The sequence below is a fragment of the Botrytis sinoallii genome (assembly GCF_014898435.1).
Source record: "Botrytis sinoallii strain Bc 23 chromosome Unknown BSIN_001, whole genome shotgun sequence".
NCBI lineage: Eukaryota > Fungi > Ascomycota > Leotiomycetes > Helotiales > Sclerotiniaceae > Botrytis > Botrytis sinoallii.
In genome coordinates, this window is record NW_024066028.1 from 967,050 (window position 1) to 982,803 (window position 15,754).

General features: G+C 36.0%; 6 protein-coding genes across 6 annotated transcripts; all 6 read left to right on the forward strand.

Moving 5' to 3' along the window:
* Window positions 1–2,955: 2,955 nt before the first annotated feature.
* On the forward strand, window positions 2,956–4,203 carry EAF02_000212 (uncharacterized protein; the record flags this gene model as incomplete). Its single annotated transcript, XM_038896260.1, has 6 exons — window positions 2,956–2,999; window positions 3,023–3,115; window positions 3,168–3,213; window positions 3,283–3,360; window positions 3,499–3,633; window positions 3,661–4,203. 6 exons carry the CDS (start codon window positions 2,956–2,958, stop codon window positions 4,201–4,203), a joined length of 939 nt encoding a protein of 312 aa, XP_038763119.1.
* Window positions 4,204–4,404: 201 nt separating this feature from the next.
* EAF02_000213 (uncharacterized protein) lies at window positions 4,405–5,415 on the forward strand (the record flags this gene model as incomplete). Its single annotated transcript, XM_038896261.1, is given in 4 exon segments — window positions 4,405–4,526; window positions 4,630–4,654; window positions 4,734–5,099; window positions 5,113–5,415. 4 exon segments carry the CDS (start codon window positions 4,405–4,407, stop codon window positions 5,413–5,415), a joined length of 816 nt encoding a protein of 271 aa, XP_038763120.1.
* Window positions 5,416–5,456: 41 nt separating this feature from the next.
* EAF02_000214 (uncharacterized protein) lies at window positions 5,457–6,773 on the forward strand (the record flags this gene model as incomplete). The annotated part of the gene is made up of 5 exons (XM_038896262.1): window positions 5,457–5,507; window positions 5,580–5,756; window positions 5,790–5,827; window positions 6,042–6,221; window positions 6,551–6,773. 5 exons carry the CDS (start codon window positions 5,457–5,459, stop codon window positions 6,771–6,773), a joined length of 669 nt encoding a protein of 222 aa, XP_038763121.1.
* Window positions 6,774–8,855: 2,082 nt separating this feature from the next.
* On the forward strand, window positions 8,856–9,575 carry EAF02_000215 (uncharacterized protein; the record flags this gene model as incomplete). Its single annotated transcript, XM_038896263.1, has 1 exon — window positions 8,856–9,575. The coding sequence occupies one exon, from the start codon at window positions 8,856–8,858 to the stop codon at window positions 9,573–9,575; it is 720 nt and encodes a 239-aa protein (XP_038763122.1).
* Window positions 9,576–10,799: 1,224 nt separating this feature from the next.
* On the forward strand, window positions 10,800–14,266 carry EAF02_000216 (uncharacterized protein; the record flags this gene model as incomplete). The annotated part of the gene is made up of 4 exons (XM_038896264.1): window positions 10,800–11,423; window positions 11,492–13,912; window positions 13,988–14,071; window positions 14,150–14,266. Exons 1-4 carry the CDS (start codon window positions 10,971–10,973, stop codon window positions 14,264–14,266), a joined length of 3,075 nt encoding a protein of 1,024 aa, XP_038763123.1. The 5' UTR covers window positions 10,800–10,970.
* A 183-nt stretch (window positions 14,267–14,449) lies between these two features.
* On the forward strand, window positions 14,450–15,274 carry EAF02_000217 (uncharacterized protein; the record flags this gene model as incomplete). The annotated part of the gene is made up of 2 exons (XM_038896265.1): window positions 14,450–14,749; window positions 14,870–15,274. The coding sequence occupies 2 exons, from the start codon at window positions 14,450–14,452 to the stop codon at window positions 15,272–15,274; spliced, it is 705 nt and encodes a 234-aa protein (XP_038763124.1).
* Window positions 15,275–15,754: the final 480 nt, after the last annotated feature.

Genomic DNA, 15,754 nt, shown 5'->3' on the forward strand with positions numbered 1-15,754 from the left:
GTTAATCGAAACCCCAAATTGTTCGAAAAGCTAATATGTGAAAAACTTACCAAAATACAGCTGGGCCCAAGAATACTTTGGGGTAAGTATAACCTGTAAATTATCTACTTTATATGCATATATTAGATCGCTCAGGACTTTGAGAATATTATTCGTTAAAAATAGGAAGACGGAAATCTGATAGCTTCAATGGATTTCAGGGATCCGGAAAAGCTAATTGTGCAACAGTTCGAATGGCTTCTTTCTTGTTGGCAGGCTCCTTTCTCTGAATGATAGTACAGGTTGCAGATAAGTTTTGGATCTGCTCGATGGTAGTAGTGAACAGCTTGGCATCGCTGGATCTTTTATCTATCCAATAACGACGAGCATCGAGTTTTTTCGGCACTCTATTATTATATTTTATTTATAGCTCTTTTATTTCTAATGAAATTTTGTAAACAGTAGATAGACTGAGCTTTGGGAATGTTCCTACCATATTATTATTAAATTCTTCCCTTTTTATACACAATATTTGTTTTTCATAGACAGAGGTTATAGAAGACAGATTAGAAGCATGGCATGACCCCCCATTGGATATAGAACTGGAAATGCTATTATCGATATTTCTATACGATTTTGTATTATTACTAATCCTATTATTATCAAAACAAAAAATAGTCTTAACTCACTTTCTAGACAATCTACCAGTATCTTCATTTACAATAGTAAATTGCTGAGCTTTATACTTTTTGGATTCTTTAAGATATCTTTATAATCTTGAGGTAGATGCGAATTCCTTTTTATAATAAATATATCTATTTATATATTACTGGATTTTCAAGGTAACAATCCTGAGAGGTTATTTATAGGAATCGAAATTGCAATAATTGCATAGCTTAAAGCGTTTTTTAAAAGATGCCAAGGATATTTTAGTCTCCATTGAATATTCTTTGATGAGATTCAACTATCTCTTTAAATACTAACTCAGATATACAAGAGTCACAAGCAAAGAATTGTTATTGTATAATTTGTTGGGTGAATATTGTTTAAAAAGGAAATAAAACCCGATAAGTCGAAAAAGGCTGAATGTGATGTGATGAATTGGCCGAATCACCTGATTGTATGCGTTTGATCTTCTGCGTTTCAAAGTATATGCCATATTTTCTTTTTTCAATATTGATGAAAATACCCTGATAAACGAAGTATTGTGACCTTTTTTCAAAACAATAGCATATATAATTTCAATTATCTCCTTTTTTTTCAATCACAATATCAAAAGAGCAAGTATTCCACTTAACTGTATGATTCGATTTGATTTTGCGACACGTGCCCTAAGACTTCCCGTTCTACTGATTGCGATTAATAATCTTTCACCTGTATCGAAAATTCATTCATTAGCTTTGCCATTAGTCTTACTATACTTTTCTTATCTTCACGAGTTTTTAAGATATCAAAGTACAATTACGATAATCTGTTATTCTTGATCCTATACAATTCTATATCACTTTACTGATATATTACAACAGATTCTGTTGTTTGCGTTGACACTTTTGAAAATGTGCGAATTAGAATACTATATTACCGAGGCATTATAGCTTATATATAATCGCCCGATCTCTTTGCTTTCTATTAAAAACCTATCTCTTTTCCAAATATTAAAGATGATGTAAAGTCAAAATACATTACTGCTAAAAACAACTAGCCAATCAAAATCAAGTCTGAAAGGTTGTATTCCAGTTGTGTTACAAGATTACTTCCTTTTCGATAGCATTTACAAAGTATTAGCATACGATTTTGGTACTGGAAATATATATATAAACCATATCAACATTTAGGTCAAGTCGGGGGAGTTTACGAATTTGGAAAGCATCAAACCGACCCACTTTTATCGCTATTCCAACAATCCAAATCAGCGACCGGAGCTGACAATAGAAGTTCCAACTATATACGCTTATATTCCTGGCGAAATTGATGAATCCAAAGCTCAATATGGATACAAAGTCGACTCTGTAGGTAATGAGACTGGTGTAGTAATTATAAATAGGATCAAGGAAGCATTGTATTCTGGATTAGAAGCAGAAGACAAAAAAGAGGTTCTCAGAAATTTTGTATTCAAGATTCCTTATCTTAAAACTCAATATAGTAATATTGAACTGGCGGCTAACCCGGAAATCTGGATGCTAGCTGATTACATCCTTTGGCTTATACAGCTAGTAATATCAAATATCGTTAAAGACAATTTTAAAGGAAATCTCATCTGGGTTTTTACCATTCCATTTAATTGGAATAAGAATAGTATTACATTGTATATTTCTGCTCTCAATACTTCTCCGATTCTTGTTAACAGATATTTGCTGTAATTAGAGATAAAGAGTTCCATTACAAGACTAATATACCAATTCCCAAAACAAATAGGAATAATAAATAGCGATATTTTCTTTACATTAAACGTTGATAAAGAAATATTTATTCATAAATTTCCACATCATTCACCAATCACTTACTAACTAAAAATCCAGGATTTCAGCATCTATCATCAGATATCTAATATTCCAATTCAAATTGAAGAAATCATACCACCTACCAGTTAGTCATTTTTTCAAGCCCTGTAAAGATAAGAAGTCTTACTGATATTGTTATTAGCATTATTTACAGGGTCGAGGACTATTCTATAGCTTTGGAAGTCGCATATCCGTAATTAATGTAAGAAAAAATCAAAAGATCTCGATTACTTTGAATCAGACCTAGCCATTTTAAGAGCAGGTTTTATCAGAAATATACATGCATACACAGAACAATCTGAGAAGGAAATTGATAGAGCATATCACATCTGTGGACAAAAGATCACAATTACAAGATAAACATCCCTTATTACATCTCTATTATCACTAATTACTATTTTTGATATTAAAGATTAAATGAAATCTTAATTCAATAAATGAATACATCTCACTACAACTTTCCTTACAAAACAATATGAGAAATATCATACACAACCTGATTGCTCTTTACCTTCAAAAGTTTTCTTAATAGAAGAGTCTAGCAATTCTATAGTTTTGCAAACATACATAAAACAGTTTCTCAAAAAACCTTTCTTTCATAACACAAAACTTGTACTATTAGGAGATTGCAATAGGTTAGCATATATCACCCGCTGAACTAATCTATCAGTATCTGACTATAAATAGTACGACAATCGTGGCTTATAGGGCCATGATTCGGGCAGTCACATCTGTTATATCGATTAGAAAAAGCTATTACTGAATAGGCCTTGCGAGGAAGGAATACTATAACAAGAAAAAGCACGCCAATATTCCTCAAGCAGATATTGTGAATAACTATATCATAAATAAAAATGGTAAGATGAAAAAAGAAAAGCAAGTAAAGATTATCCAATAGTGGGCCCAACCAGTATGTTTTCGGATACCAGATTTTGGGAGTCAAATGCTAAATACTGAATAGGGGGAAAACTGCATTATTGACGGCTCTATTGACCAAATGCTCTTTGTTAAGATATAGGAATTTTTTGATGAAAAGGGATCTGTGGCAAATCAAGTCACAGATTACAAAATACCTATAATAGTATTTATTTGTTCAAGCCTGAACTCATCGCAAGTGATAAATAACGACGAAGACAATATTGCAAATAGTGGTGTGGGAAAAAGAGGTTGATTATATCAGAGTACAAGGCCTAAAATAGAGAAAACCAACTTCGAAATCGACTTTAGTTCTAGCATCCCTAATCCTTTATTTATCACTAGCGAATTGATCCCAGTAAATGGATTCTATAATGTTAACTGGGCCATTTTTGCCGAAACCATAGGCATTGGGATTGACTTTTGGTGTGCCGTTAATTCGAATGATCAGGACCTGAACAATTCCAATGATATTCCAATAAATATGCGAATGGTATACCGGGTTTTATATACGGATCTCGTCGGAGTGATACAGCAATCTTATGCTGTTGATAATGATGGGACCGTGGAGCAGAATGACGAAGACAACAAAGCTATACCAAAAGGAATGGAAGAGAAAGAGAAAGAGACCGATAATGATAATGATAATGATAACGGCAAACGTAACATTGAGCAACTCAACTTTGAGAACGAAGCACTTTTTCCAGGTCTCATCACACCATGTGCAACCTCAAGTTTATTGCCCTCCATAATACAAAGGCAGCATCGATATCAAATAGCAGCAAACGATAGGGACCTGAGCAACTAGAAGAGCAATCCAAAAATAAAAAGGCTAAAAACTTAACTTTATCTTCTCAATATATAAATACAAGTGATGAACCTTTAATACAACTGCAAGTTGAGGAAAGACCGGTGATAGATACACTAGTGCCTACCATTTTGGATCCAGAAGTCCAGTCTTCAAGCTCAAAATTTTTGGAAAAAACAATTCGAGAAATCGCAATCAGAGATGTTTGAGGATGTAGAAGAGGAGGGTATCTCTATCAATCCCGAAATTCTATTGAAAAATATTTTTGATTTGAATAAGATTATAGGAAAGCCAGATAGGGAGGATTTTGAAGATGAGGACGAGTATGATGTTGCTATGTCGGAATATATCGATCAACTTTAATGCGAGGAATTAATCAGGTGTGTAATATCTGGGCTCTTGTATGCCTATTAACTAATTTTTCAGGCTACAAGCAAACTGCGACTCTGAAGTATGTATGCATTTCAATGAGCAAATTTGGATTCAAGTTTACCGGTTTATCTATTATAAGCCTATTCTAAAGAAATCAGTGTACTGTGTTAAGGTTCCTGGTAGTTTTGGGTATCAACTATTACCTTGTCAACTTCATGGTGTATGGTATAGTCCTTCGTCAAATTCATGGAATTGCAGGGTTTATTTTCTTATGTCACATTATGGGTATTGGAAAAATCACTATAGCACTCGCGATCCACTGGATTCAATACATCTTCAATATGATGTGGGCTGACATACGTGCCAATTCGAAGGCCCATACTGTGCATGGAGAATGCCCAGCCAATATACAGATGTATAAAACATATGGCTTCGATTGTCCTTGCTCTGCTGATAGTACAAATCACTGGTTGAAAGAGAGATTAGGTGTTACTGTTGCTTTCGTTCCCTTTGGTTTTTTGAATGTTTGGAAGGCAGAGTATACAGAATGCTTCAAAGGCATTCCTGATCAGATTTTGGTTTAAAGCACATGGTACTTCTAATGCTAGTGGAGGTGATCAATTGAAAGATAGTACGCAGGATCTATTGGAAGGTGAAGAGGTTATTCAGGAAGAAGTCTACCAAAACGATGAAGATGAATCTTTGCAGGAATCCGAAAAGCCGAAAAAGCCATCGATTTATATACCACGCCTTCAAAATGGGCATGTATTTGTTATTACCACACCAGATTCATTTACCAGCCAGTTCTTAAATAAATTTCAGTATACAAAGATATGGTAATACTAGTCACTAGGTAAAGAAGCTATTAATAAAAAAGGGGAATGTTATATTACCAAACCCTAGCGATAAAGACAGGAAACATCAATATATTAGTTATATATTGTTTCTCTTTTATTCAAAGATGAATTTCAGCTTTGAAGGATAAATCTATTAGAACTATTTAGGATATTCAAAGGCAACAATATATCAAGAACAAAGCGAAATTGTTATATGATTATAGATATAAAGTTTATTATCAAATTGTGTTAGTATTGTTAAGTGGTACGCCTTTGATAACAGGATCATTGAATATTTCCGGTTTTGTCCAATTGATATATTGCGAGCACTGGAGAAAGGATATAGTTTTGCAAAATTAGATATATAATAAGTTACAGGATCTTAGTGAAAGATGGAAAAAATGGACTGATAGCAGGTCTATCATACTCATAATATCTCTCATAAAATAACTCAGAGGTTCAGTCCATTAATAGAGAACCTTATGATACAATGAACTATAAACAACGATCTTCTTAGTAAAAAATCTGTTATTGTACCATGGAATTTTTATTCCGATATCAAATACAATAATAGACCCTACTGAACTCCTAGAATTGACTTTTTTGATTAAGAAAAATCTAAGAGATTAGAAAAGAGAAAAAAGTTACATCGAGCGAGATATCAAGGAGATATGGTTATCTCAAAGGATATAAGTCATTAGACAAGGCTAACATTAACATCTACTATCGTTCTCGGTTATATACATCCTTCCCAAAACTCATGGACCTTACCGATGATGAAGGTATACCGTTGAAATTGATAGAAAGTAAGTAGGTAGCGAAAAGTATAGGTAAAGATTCAAAATAGAAACAGGAGATGGATACCAATCCGTACTTTATTTATCTGAATAAAATTATTATATCTTTAAACAAGCTTTGTGAGATTAAGAAAAGATCAACAAATACAAATACTTTAGAAATACTGAAAAGAAATTAACACAACAAATCTTTTATTCCTATTTCTTTATAGATGCTTACATCATATATCTAATATAATTAACTTCTACTCGTGGAATTATAATGTATTACTAATCAAAGAGCTTTAATGGATAATACACATTCTTAAAATCGAATCTGTGGATATTATTTTCTTATACAAGCCTATGGGTCAAGCGAAAATCAACATTTGCATTAGCAAAATTTTATATTGATGTCGATTCCAAAGTACTAGCCGAGGATCAGCAAACCACCAGATATATTATTTCGACTAGTTTATCCTTTGCTGTAGGGCTGACTCTAGTATCAGCGATATCAGTTGCCTTCTTAGAGTCTGATTATTATACAGATACAATAGCTCAAGGGTTTTATTGGTATTGTTGTTAGGGTAACAAAAATTTGGATTATGGTATAGAGTCCTGAATATTTATAGTTGAGGATAATAAGATGGAGACAAGGATATTCGATATTAATAATTTATGTAAACAAATTATCAGTGTAGTGGAATGTAAGGTTGATGATATTGCGAAGAAAGATCAGCAGAAAGATCTCAAACTCTTTATTGGTATTAATTCTATTACTTCGACTGTAGTTCAAATATAGATTGGCATACAGATTAGTAGAACAAATATTGTTATATTATAATCTAGACTCAAGATTGTTGAACTTTTCTTCAAGATAGGGCTGGTGATATGTGAAGTGTATGTCAAGAATTCTTTAAATCAAATAAGAATAATAGAATAGAATTGTCCACTGAATTTACTAAGATATCGTCGAGATATGCAATACAATATTTGTCTAGTTCATCAAATAAAGTGTGGTTAATGTAATTCTAAAAGGACGCTAGTGCATTACACAAACCAAATGGTATAACCAATATCTCAAAAAGTCCAAAACAAATGATAAATGCTGTTTTTTATTTATTGCCTTTAGCGATCTAGACTTTGTTGAAGACAGCAATGATATTAAGTTTCGTATAAATTTTAGTATTGGATAATACATCAAAAGTTTCGCCGAACAATAGGCAAAGGATATCGATTTTTATGGTAACATTGTTCAAGCTACAGTAATCTTGACAAATCCATATCCCTTTGTTAGGATTAGCTGCAAGAAGCAGCGGAGCCGCACTTCGTGATCTTGCTTCCCTGATAAAACCTTATGAAAGATTGTTGTCAATTCGCTTGCGAACTATTTTAAGTTCTAATGGTCATAAGGGATGGTTTTTAAAACAAAGAGGTTCCTTTCCTGGTATAACTTTGATCCTATTATCCCAGACGCGATACAGAGGAGAACGTCTATGTGTTATAGCAAGAAAGCAAGGAGTTTGTTATAAAGCCAATTCGGCAGCTTTTCGCGAATTGCATTATTACTTAAAGAGAACTTGCTAGCAATGAACTTATTAATATTTGCAAAAGAGATCTTGTGCAAATGCATTGGCTGATAGTAATTATAAACAAAGTTATATATAAAGCCCCGGCGAAACCTTGACTTAGGCATCTGAAACTCTATCTTCATTATACAAAATATCAATGAAATCCCGTTGTTTAGATAGTGAAGAAATTGCGGTTGATTTGGCTTGGTTGCAATGTAATATATTACAGACTTGATCAAGCTCTTCCCATATTAATCTAATCGCCTTAACCCTATCTCTTTGATAAAAGAAGACAAAACGCGAAGCCCGGAGCCAACGAATATTAGTGAGATCTGGGCTTTCAAACTACTATTTCTCAATTAGAACAGGGACAGAAAGTAGCGGAAGTAAATCCTTTTTGGTTTCGGTTGAAGTCAGCGGCTTCCTGCAATCTTTGAACTAGTTCATAATACAAAGGTCATCGAAATATCAAGCAAGATTAATGTCGCTTTCGTTTTGCTACTTACTGCGACACTACATCATACAATAGTACAGAAAGAATATTCTAGAATTAATGAAAAAAAATGAATATAATCTAGCGCGGGAGTTGGTATTCATGAAGTCGTTGTAATTGTTTTTTATGTGGCTTGAAGACAGAAGTGACTGGAATTTTAATTCGCTGATTTGTGTTTCCCAACCAAATATAAACATATTACCCGTCTACCCCATTTTATTGTAATTTTCTAGCCTTATTTGGGAATCTCTTGCAAACTTGATTTGGCGGTAGCACTTCAACAATAAAGTGCCCACTATATGTCAACTGAATTTACCTCGACAGCTGCCCCATCAAGTCCTGCGCTGACCACCCCAATGTTGCTTTTACAGATTCACTTCTTACACTTAAGAGATGCATTGCTGATTTATCACTGGATTCACAGCTTCCTACATGAAGCTGAGTAATTACCCTGTATTTGGGTAGACAACTCTTGCAAATGAAGTTCAATCATACCTTTTTCTGCTCAAAGCTGAAAACCCATCTTTCTTTAATATTAATAGATCCCTCCAAATCCTTACGAATCCTAACTACCTCATTATACATCAAATTCAATCTGCCTATAATGGTTCACCGTATCAACCCGGATCCGAACGACATCGATACTGCCTCCGACGACGATGTCGCCAGCATGTTGAACGAGTTTTGGTGGGCGGTAATGCAAAGATCTACCATGTTCTGTGGAAATGCGGGCCCGGACTTTCAGACTTTCGCAACGCTTGTTATCCCTGAGGCGGAATCCTCTATGATGGGAATGAGCTCTGGTGTGACTTATCACTCTAAGATCGCGACCTCTCCGAACCTCAATCAGTTTCAACAGCGTCGAGCAGATGACGCTTTGAAGGATTTGCGTACAGCATTTTGGGTGAAGATAGGTGACGTTCAGGAAGGCGATCAAACCACATGTCAGTATACGCTGTACGGTTCCTCAGAAGCATCTGACGACGATCTGCTTGCTCTGGGGTTCATGAGTGAAGCCGTCTTAGAGATTCGACGAGCTTTTCAAAGAGGAGAACTCTACTGCAAAGTGACAGATGATCAGGGGAATATCCTTCAAGGGATGATTCCCCCTCGACCTGGACCTGCAGTCAAGCGACAGTTTTTCACTGGAAGAAATGTTCTACAGGAACTAAGGAACAATGAGGTTGCGCTTAGGGTCGTTAATTGCCTTGATGTTTATTGGTGGTACATGAGGAAGTGTTTTGGGAGAAAAATCGCTATTGCTTTTATCGATGTGTTCATCTTCCTGCTTTCTGAGAGTGACACAAGGATGTATCTCGTATGAGGGAGCCTGGTAGATAGAGACAAATGGTGTTAGGTAGACATTGAGTGAATTTTTTGGAGTTGGGGAATAGGAAAAGGACGCTATTTTATATCTTTACTAGTGTGCTTGTTTGGGATTCGATTGAAGGGATTTCGTTTCTGGTTGGTTTTTACTTAATTTTTATTTGAGGGTTTTTTGAAATTCTGATTATTCTTAAATAGTGGAATCGATAATTCAAATGAATGGATTGCGAATTTTATCTGATATGAATTTAAAAGACATTCCTGTATTGAAAATCACTGAGTGCTTAGTAAATCAGAAAAGTTTCCTATTAAGACCGCTACCACAAGGCCATACCTATGGAGGGGTATTCTCTTATCTTTAGTCAATTTGTATGGGCAGAATGATTTGATTGATGGCAAATTAACGGCGGTGAGACCAAAATTATGGCATACACTTTACATAACTTAGTAATGTCAACATTTGAAACTTGACGATTAAGCTAACTACGAGTTTAATCTGCTCGGATATTCCGAATCGATTAGTCTAAGATCGTTGGAAAGATCATGATTGATGATGACGAACTACTCGTACTATGCTTTGAAAGCGCTGAAATGCCTGGGAGATTGCACATGACTTGATATCCCGGGGCTTATGAGAGTACGATTCAATTTCTGTTCATTAACCCTGCGCAAATGGGATTACGACGCACATAGACGGACGTCGCTCAAATTTAGCATTCAATAAGAAGCACTCAAACGAGACCTTCGGTCGCTGTCTAGAGATTTTGATTGGTCACTGACCACGATTTGCCTAAACCTTTTATCTGCCCTCTGATATGATTTGAGGAACTTTGTGCCTTAATGTAGGAGTGGCTTACCTATAACCTATTGTAGTCACGCCTGATTTGGGCAATTCACCCAGCGATAATACGTGCCTAAGGCTATAATAAGGCCACACAGCCTGTGCGCTGGCATTTAATGCCAAATGAGGAGCCTCAACATTATTATATATCAGCATACGGTTCGATCTTTAGAATGAGGGATTTGCAACGGATTGACTACGGATTGACTACGGATTGGCTTTATTCAATTCTTATCTTATATCTAGCCTTACATATTGCCAATAATAGTGTATTGGAAAAGAAAGAGGAGAAGAATATCTGATAGTGTTTTAAACACCCATGCAGCAAATTTATCATGCATGTAAATAATGAATGGCTCAGAATTATCGTTCATTTGCTTCGCCTCTCAGCAATGGTTGCAACCAATAGATTTAGAAAGAACTCCAATTGGTAGTCAATTATGTGCTCAACATTCAGCTGCCCTTTGGCCCAACATCTTCAATTAAATCTTTCACTTAACTTTCATTATCGAGAAAGCTTCAATTCATAATCACGAACCTTTCACTGCCAAAATGACTCGCGCAACCATTTCAACTGCGAAAAGTCATCGACGGCGCTTTCGCGATTTCATTCTCTGCCGTTCTGCTTCTGAATCAAACTCTCCGAATCCGATATCATCTAATCAATCAGTAGTACGGTCAAGTCCTGATCCTAACCAAGACTTTTTCAATAAGGTTTGGGAACGCCTTTCAGCACAGGAGCGAGTCACAATAAAACAATTAAAGATCACAAACGATATTGATTCAACTTTTGTTGCAACATTGAATACAGCAAGAGAGAAAAAAAGACTGTGCGAAGAAAGAAGATGGAAGTTTCAATTCGGAAAACGGACTTTGGTGTTACGAGACGAAGCTGAGAAGGTTTTAAGAGGCCTTCGAAAATTCAAGGAAGTTGGAGATATTATTGTGAATGTGGATCCCCTCCATGCTGGATTGCCATGGGCTGCCATTCGGCTACTACTTGAGGTATAGCAGAGCATTTTCTCCTTCTTTATATTGTATAATTAATTGTATCCTATCTAACCTCTATACAGGTAACGATTTCCGATAGCAGTCAAATGGCTGTTCTTCTAGCGGGTCTAGAGATAGCGCTTTCTATAATGAATAGATTGAAGGCATATATGAAATATTTGGAAGACTTGCCAGCAACAAAGGAACGAGATATCTTCGAGATATCATTGATGGAGCTTTATGTAATAACGTTACAGTTCCTTGTCCAAGCAATCCAGATATATCAGGAAAATACGTTAAAAAGGATCTGGAATGCTTTCTGGCAGCCTAGTGAAGTGCTGGATTTCGAGAATCGATGCAATAAAATCTCTGCAAGGGCAGAGATTGAGGCCAGCATTTGCGACCGCAATCTTAATATCCTTGACCGACAACACACAAATCAAAAACTAGAAAACCTTCGCAATGTACTCAAAGAACTGGAAGAACTGCGAAATATCAAAGAATCAGTTAGTGAAATCTTGGAACAGATAAATTTGGAAAAGTTGCCAATCGCCAAATATGCCACTTTCGATTCATATCAAGACGAGCATGATGTGAGATGTCTTCTGGGTACCCGAGTTGAGTTACTGGAACAGATTTCAGGATGGGCCGAGGATTCCAAGGGCAAATGCATATTCTGGCTCAATGGAATGGCTGGTACGGGCAAGTCTACCATCTCGCGTACAGTTGCTCAATCTTTCGAGGAAAAGACTCTCTTGGGAGCAAGCTTTTTCTTCAAACGAGGCGAAGGTGATCGTGGGACTGCAAGCAAATTTTTCACAACTGTTGCTCATCAATTAGTGGTTAAGCTGCCACAAATGATACCGTCTCTTAAGAAAGCGATTGATCTCGACCCAAACATTTCCGGCAAAAGTTTAGCAAAGCAATTTGAGCAATTGATTTTCAAGCCACTTACTGAATTGAATGCTTCACCACAGAAATCTATATTAGTTCTGGTGATCGACGCGCTAGACGAATGTAAGCGGGAAGAAGATATCAAAACAATTTTGCATCTTCTGACACAGATCAATCAATTAAAATCTGTGTGTTTACGAATTTTTGTGACTAGCAGACCAGAACTTCCAATCCGTCTTGGCTTTCAAGAAATGTCAAAGGAAATACATCAGGATCTTGTATTGCATGAGATTACAAAGACGACTATCGAGCACGATATAACCATTTATTTAAAGCATGAATTTGAGAATGTAAGGGCCAACAACGATAGGGACTTACTCCACGGTTGGCCAGGAGAAGGAAGCATTCAAGCTCTAGTTCAGATGGCTATCCCTTTGTTTATTTTTGCAGCTACTATATGCCGTTTCATCGCAGATCAAAATTGGGACCCAAAGGACCGCTTGAAAATCATTCTTCAATATCAAACGGCTTCAAACATATCGCAACTTGGTAAAACATATCTACCAATTCTAAATCAGCAGCTTATCAATCAAGATGCGGAGGAAAAGAGAAGACTTATCCAAGAATTTAGAGAGGTAGTTGGAGCGATTATAATCCTTGCTGATCCACTTTCAATTGTCTCACTTGCACGTCTACTTGATGTCGATCAGAATTATGTAGAGCGCCGTCTTCGATCTCTGCACTCAGTTCTCGATGTTCCTTCTAGCGAAGATGCTCCAGTAAGGCTCTTTCATCTTTCGTTCCGGGATTTTCTTCTTGATCATTCAGAAGATGACGAAAACAAATTCAGAATGAATGAGAAGGAATTGCATGGAAGAATAGCCAGCAAGTGCCTTCAACTCATGTCCAGACCCGAGTGCCTTAAACAAGACCTATGCAGCCTAGGTGAACCTGGGATATCACAAATTGATGTTGATAAGGATATTGTAAATAAAACTCTGCCGCCAGATTTTCAATATGCTTGTCGTTACTGGGTATATCATATTCAAGGGAGTAATGATGTGCTTCTGGACAATTGCCAAGTTTACAGGTTTCTTCGAGAGCACTTTTTACACTGGGTTGAAGCTATGAGTTTGATGGGAAATATTTCAGAATGTATTACTGCAATAAAAAGTTTAGAATCTTGTATCTCGGTGAGTCAGAATAGCTTGAAAAAAAGCATTCTATTAATGGGTGCCAAGGTTGAGAAAGCTCCTGAACTTTTCGCTTTTACCCACGACGCCAAACGCTTCGTCCTTTATAACCGAATAGGAATTGAACAAGCTCCTCTTCAAATCTATTGCTCAGGTCTTTTCTTTACTCCTGTGGAAAGCATTATTCGAAAAACATTTCAAAAATGTATCCCCAATTGGATTTATACAATATCAAGAACACAATCAAATTGGAGTGCCGCCCTTCAAACACTCGAGAGCCATTTAAGTTCGATTTATTCGGTTGCCTTTTCGCCAAATAATAAAATGATAGCTTCCAGCTCTAACAATAAAACGATCTGGCTCTGGGATATCGCAACAGGCGAATCGCTTCAAACACTCGAGAGTCATTCGGATTCGGTTTATTCGATTGTTTTTTCATTAAATAATAAAATAATAGCTTCTAGCTCTAACAATCAAACAATCCAGTTCTAGAATATCACAACAGGCAAATCACTTCAAACACTTAAAAATCATTCGGATTGGATTAATTCGATTACCTTTTCGCTGGATAATAAAGTGATAGCTTCTGATTCTAACAATTAAACAATCCAGCTTTGGAATATTACAATAAGTGAATCGCTTTAAATATTCGAGGGTTATTCGGATTGGATTAGTTCGATTACCTTTTCGCTAGATAGTAAAGTGATAGCTTCCGGTTTTAACGATCAAACGATCCGACTCTGGGATATCGCAACAAGCGAATCGCTTTAAATACTCGAGAATCATTCGGGTTCAGTTTATTCGGTTACTTTTTTGCTAGATAATAAAATAATAGTTTTCGGTTTTAATAATCAAACGATCCGGCTTTGGGATATTGCAATAAATGAATCGCTTTAAATACTCGAGGGTCATTCGGATTAGATTAATTCGATTACCTTTTCGCCAAATAGTAAAATGATAGCTTCCGATTTTAATAATCAAACAATCCGGCTCTGGGATATTGCAACAAATAAATCGCTTCAAATACTCGAAGGTCATTCGGGTTCGGTTTATTCGGTTGCTTTTTCGCTGGATAGTAAAGTGATAGCTTCCAGTTTTAGCAATCAAACAATCCGGCTCTGGAATATCATAACAGACGAATTGCTTCAAACACTTGAAGGTTATTCGGATTCAATTTATTCGATTGCTTTTTCGCCAGATAATAAAGTGGTAGCTTCTAACTCTAACGATAAAACGATCTGGCTTTGGGATGTTGTAATAAGCGAATCGCTTTAAATACTTAAAGATCATTCAGGTTCGATTTATTCGATTGCTTTTTCGTTGAATAGTAAAGTAATAGCTTCTGGTTCTGGCAATCAAACGATTCGGCTCTAGAATATCACAACAAGCGAATCGCTTCAAACACTTGAGAGTCATTCGGATTCAATTTATTCGATTACTTTTTCGCTAAATAATAAAGTGATAGCTTCCGGCTCTAGCAATAAAACAATCCGGCTCTGGGATGTCGCAACAAGCGAATCGCTTCAAACACTCGAAGGCTATTCAGGCCTAGAGGCATCTTCAGCCTTTGAACGCTACTCTATATCAAACCATTGGATAGTTGAAATAGTAGATAGAGAAATGCGAAATACGATTTGGCTACCTCCAGAGTGTCGATTATCTAGTACATCTTGTTATAAGGGAATTCTAGCTCTAGAAGTTCCTTCCGGTTGTATTTTCATCTTGAAGCTTGAGTATGAAAGTTTTACATCCTCTAGATCAAAACAAGCTTTAGTTTAATTTATTTAATAGTTACTATATCATTATTATCTATAATATAATATTCATTTTTCTTTTCCCCTTTCTTTTTTCCCTCTCTTAATAGAGAGGTTGGGGGAAGTCTGTGATTATATAGACTTTCGATTTGCCACCTCAATTCTAATATATTCTAATATAATTACATAACATTTTTAATACCACAAAGAAGCACAAGGAAGACATTCAGTAGATGTGGTTTTAAGTCAATCGTTGTTAAAATCGAAGGCTTGAGACAAAGAAATTATTGACTGGTGTGATACAGAAAGAGGGGTAGGATAGGTCACTACTTGATATACATTCGATGAAATCCTCTCGTCGTAATTCCAACCAATTATAGAACATGTTTCAAATTCCCATGTTGTAGAACACGGTTTTTAAGATCTATACGGTAAGGTTCTAAGTCTTCCACTTGGATAGAAATATGAGCAAGGGGAACTGCTACAAAGGGTAACAGCGAATCAC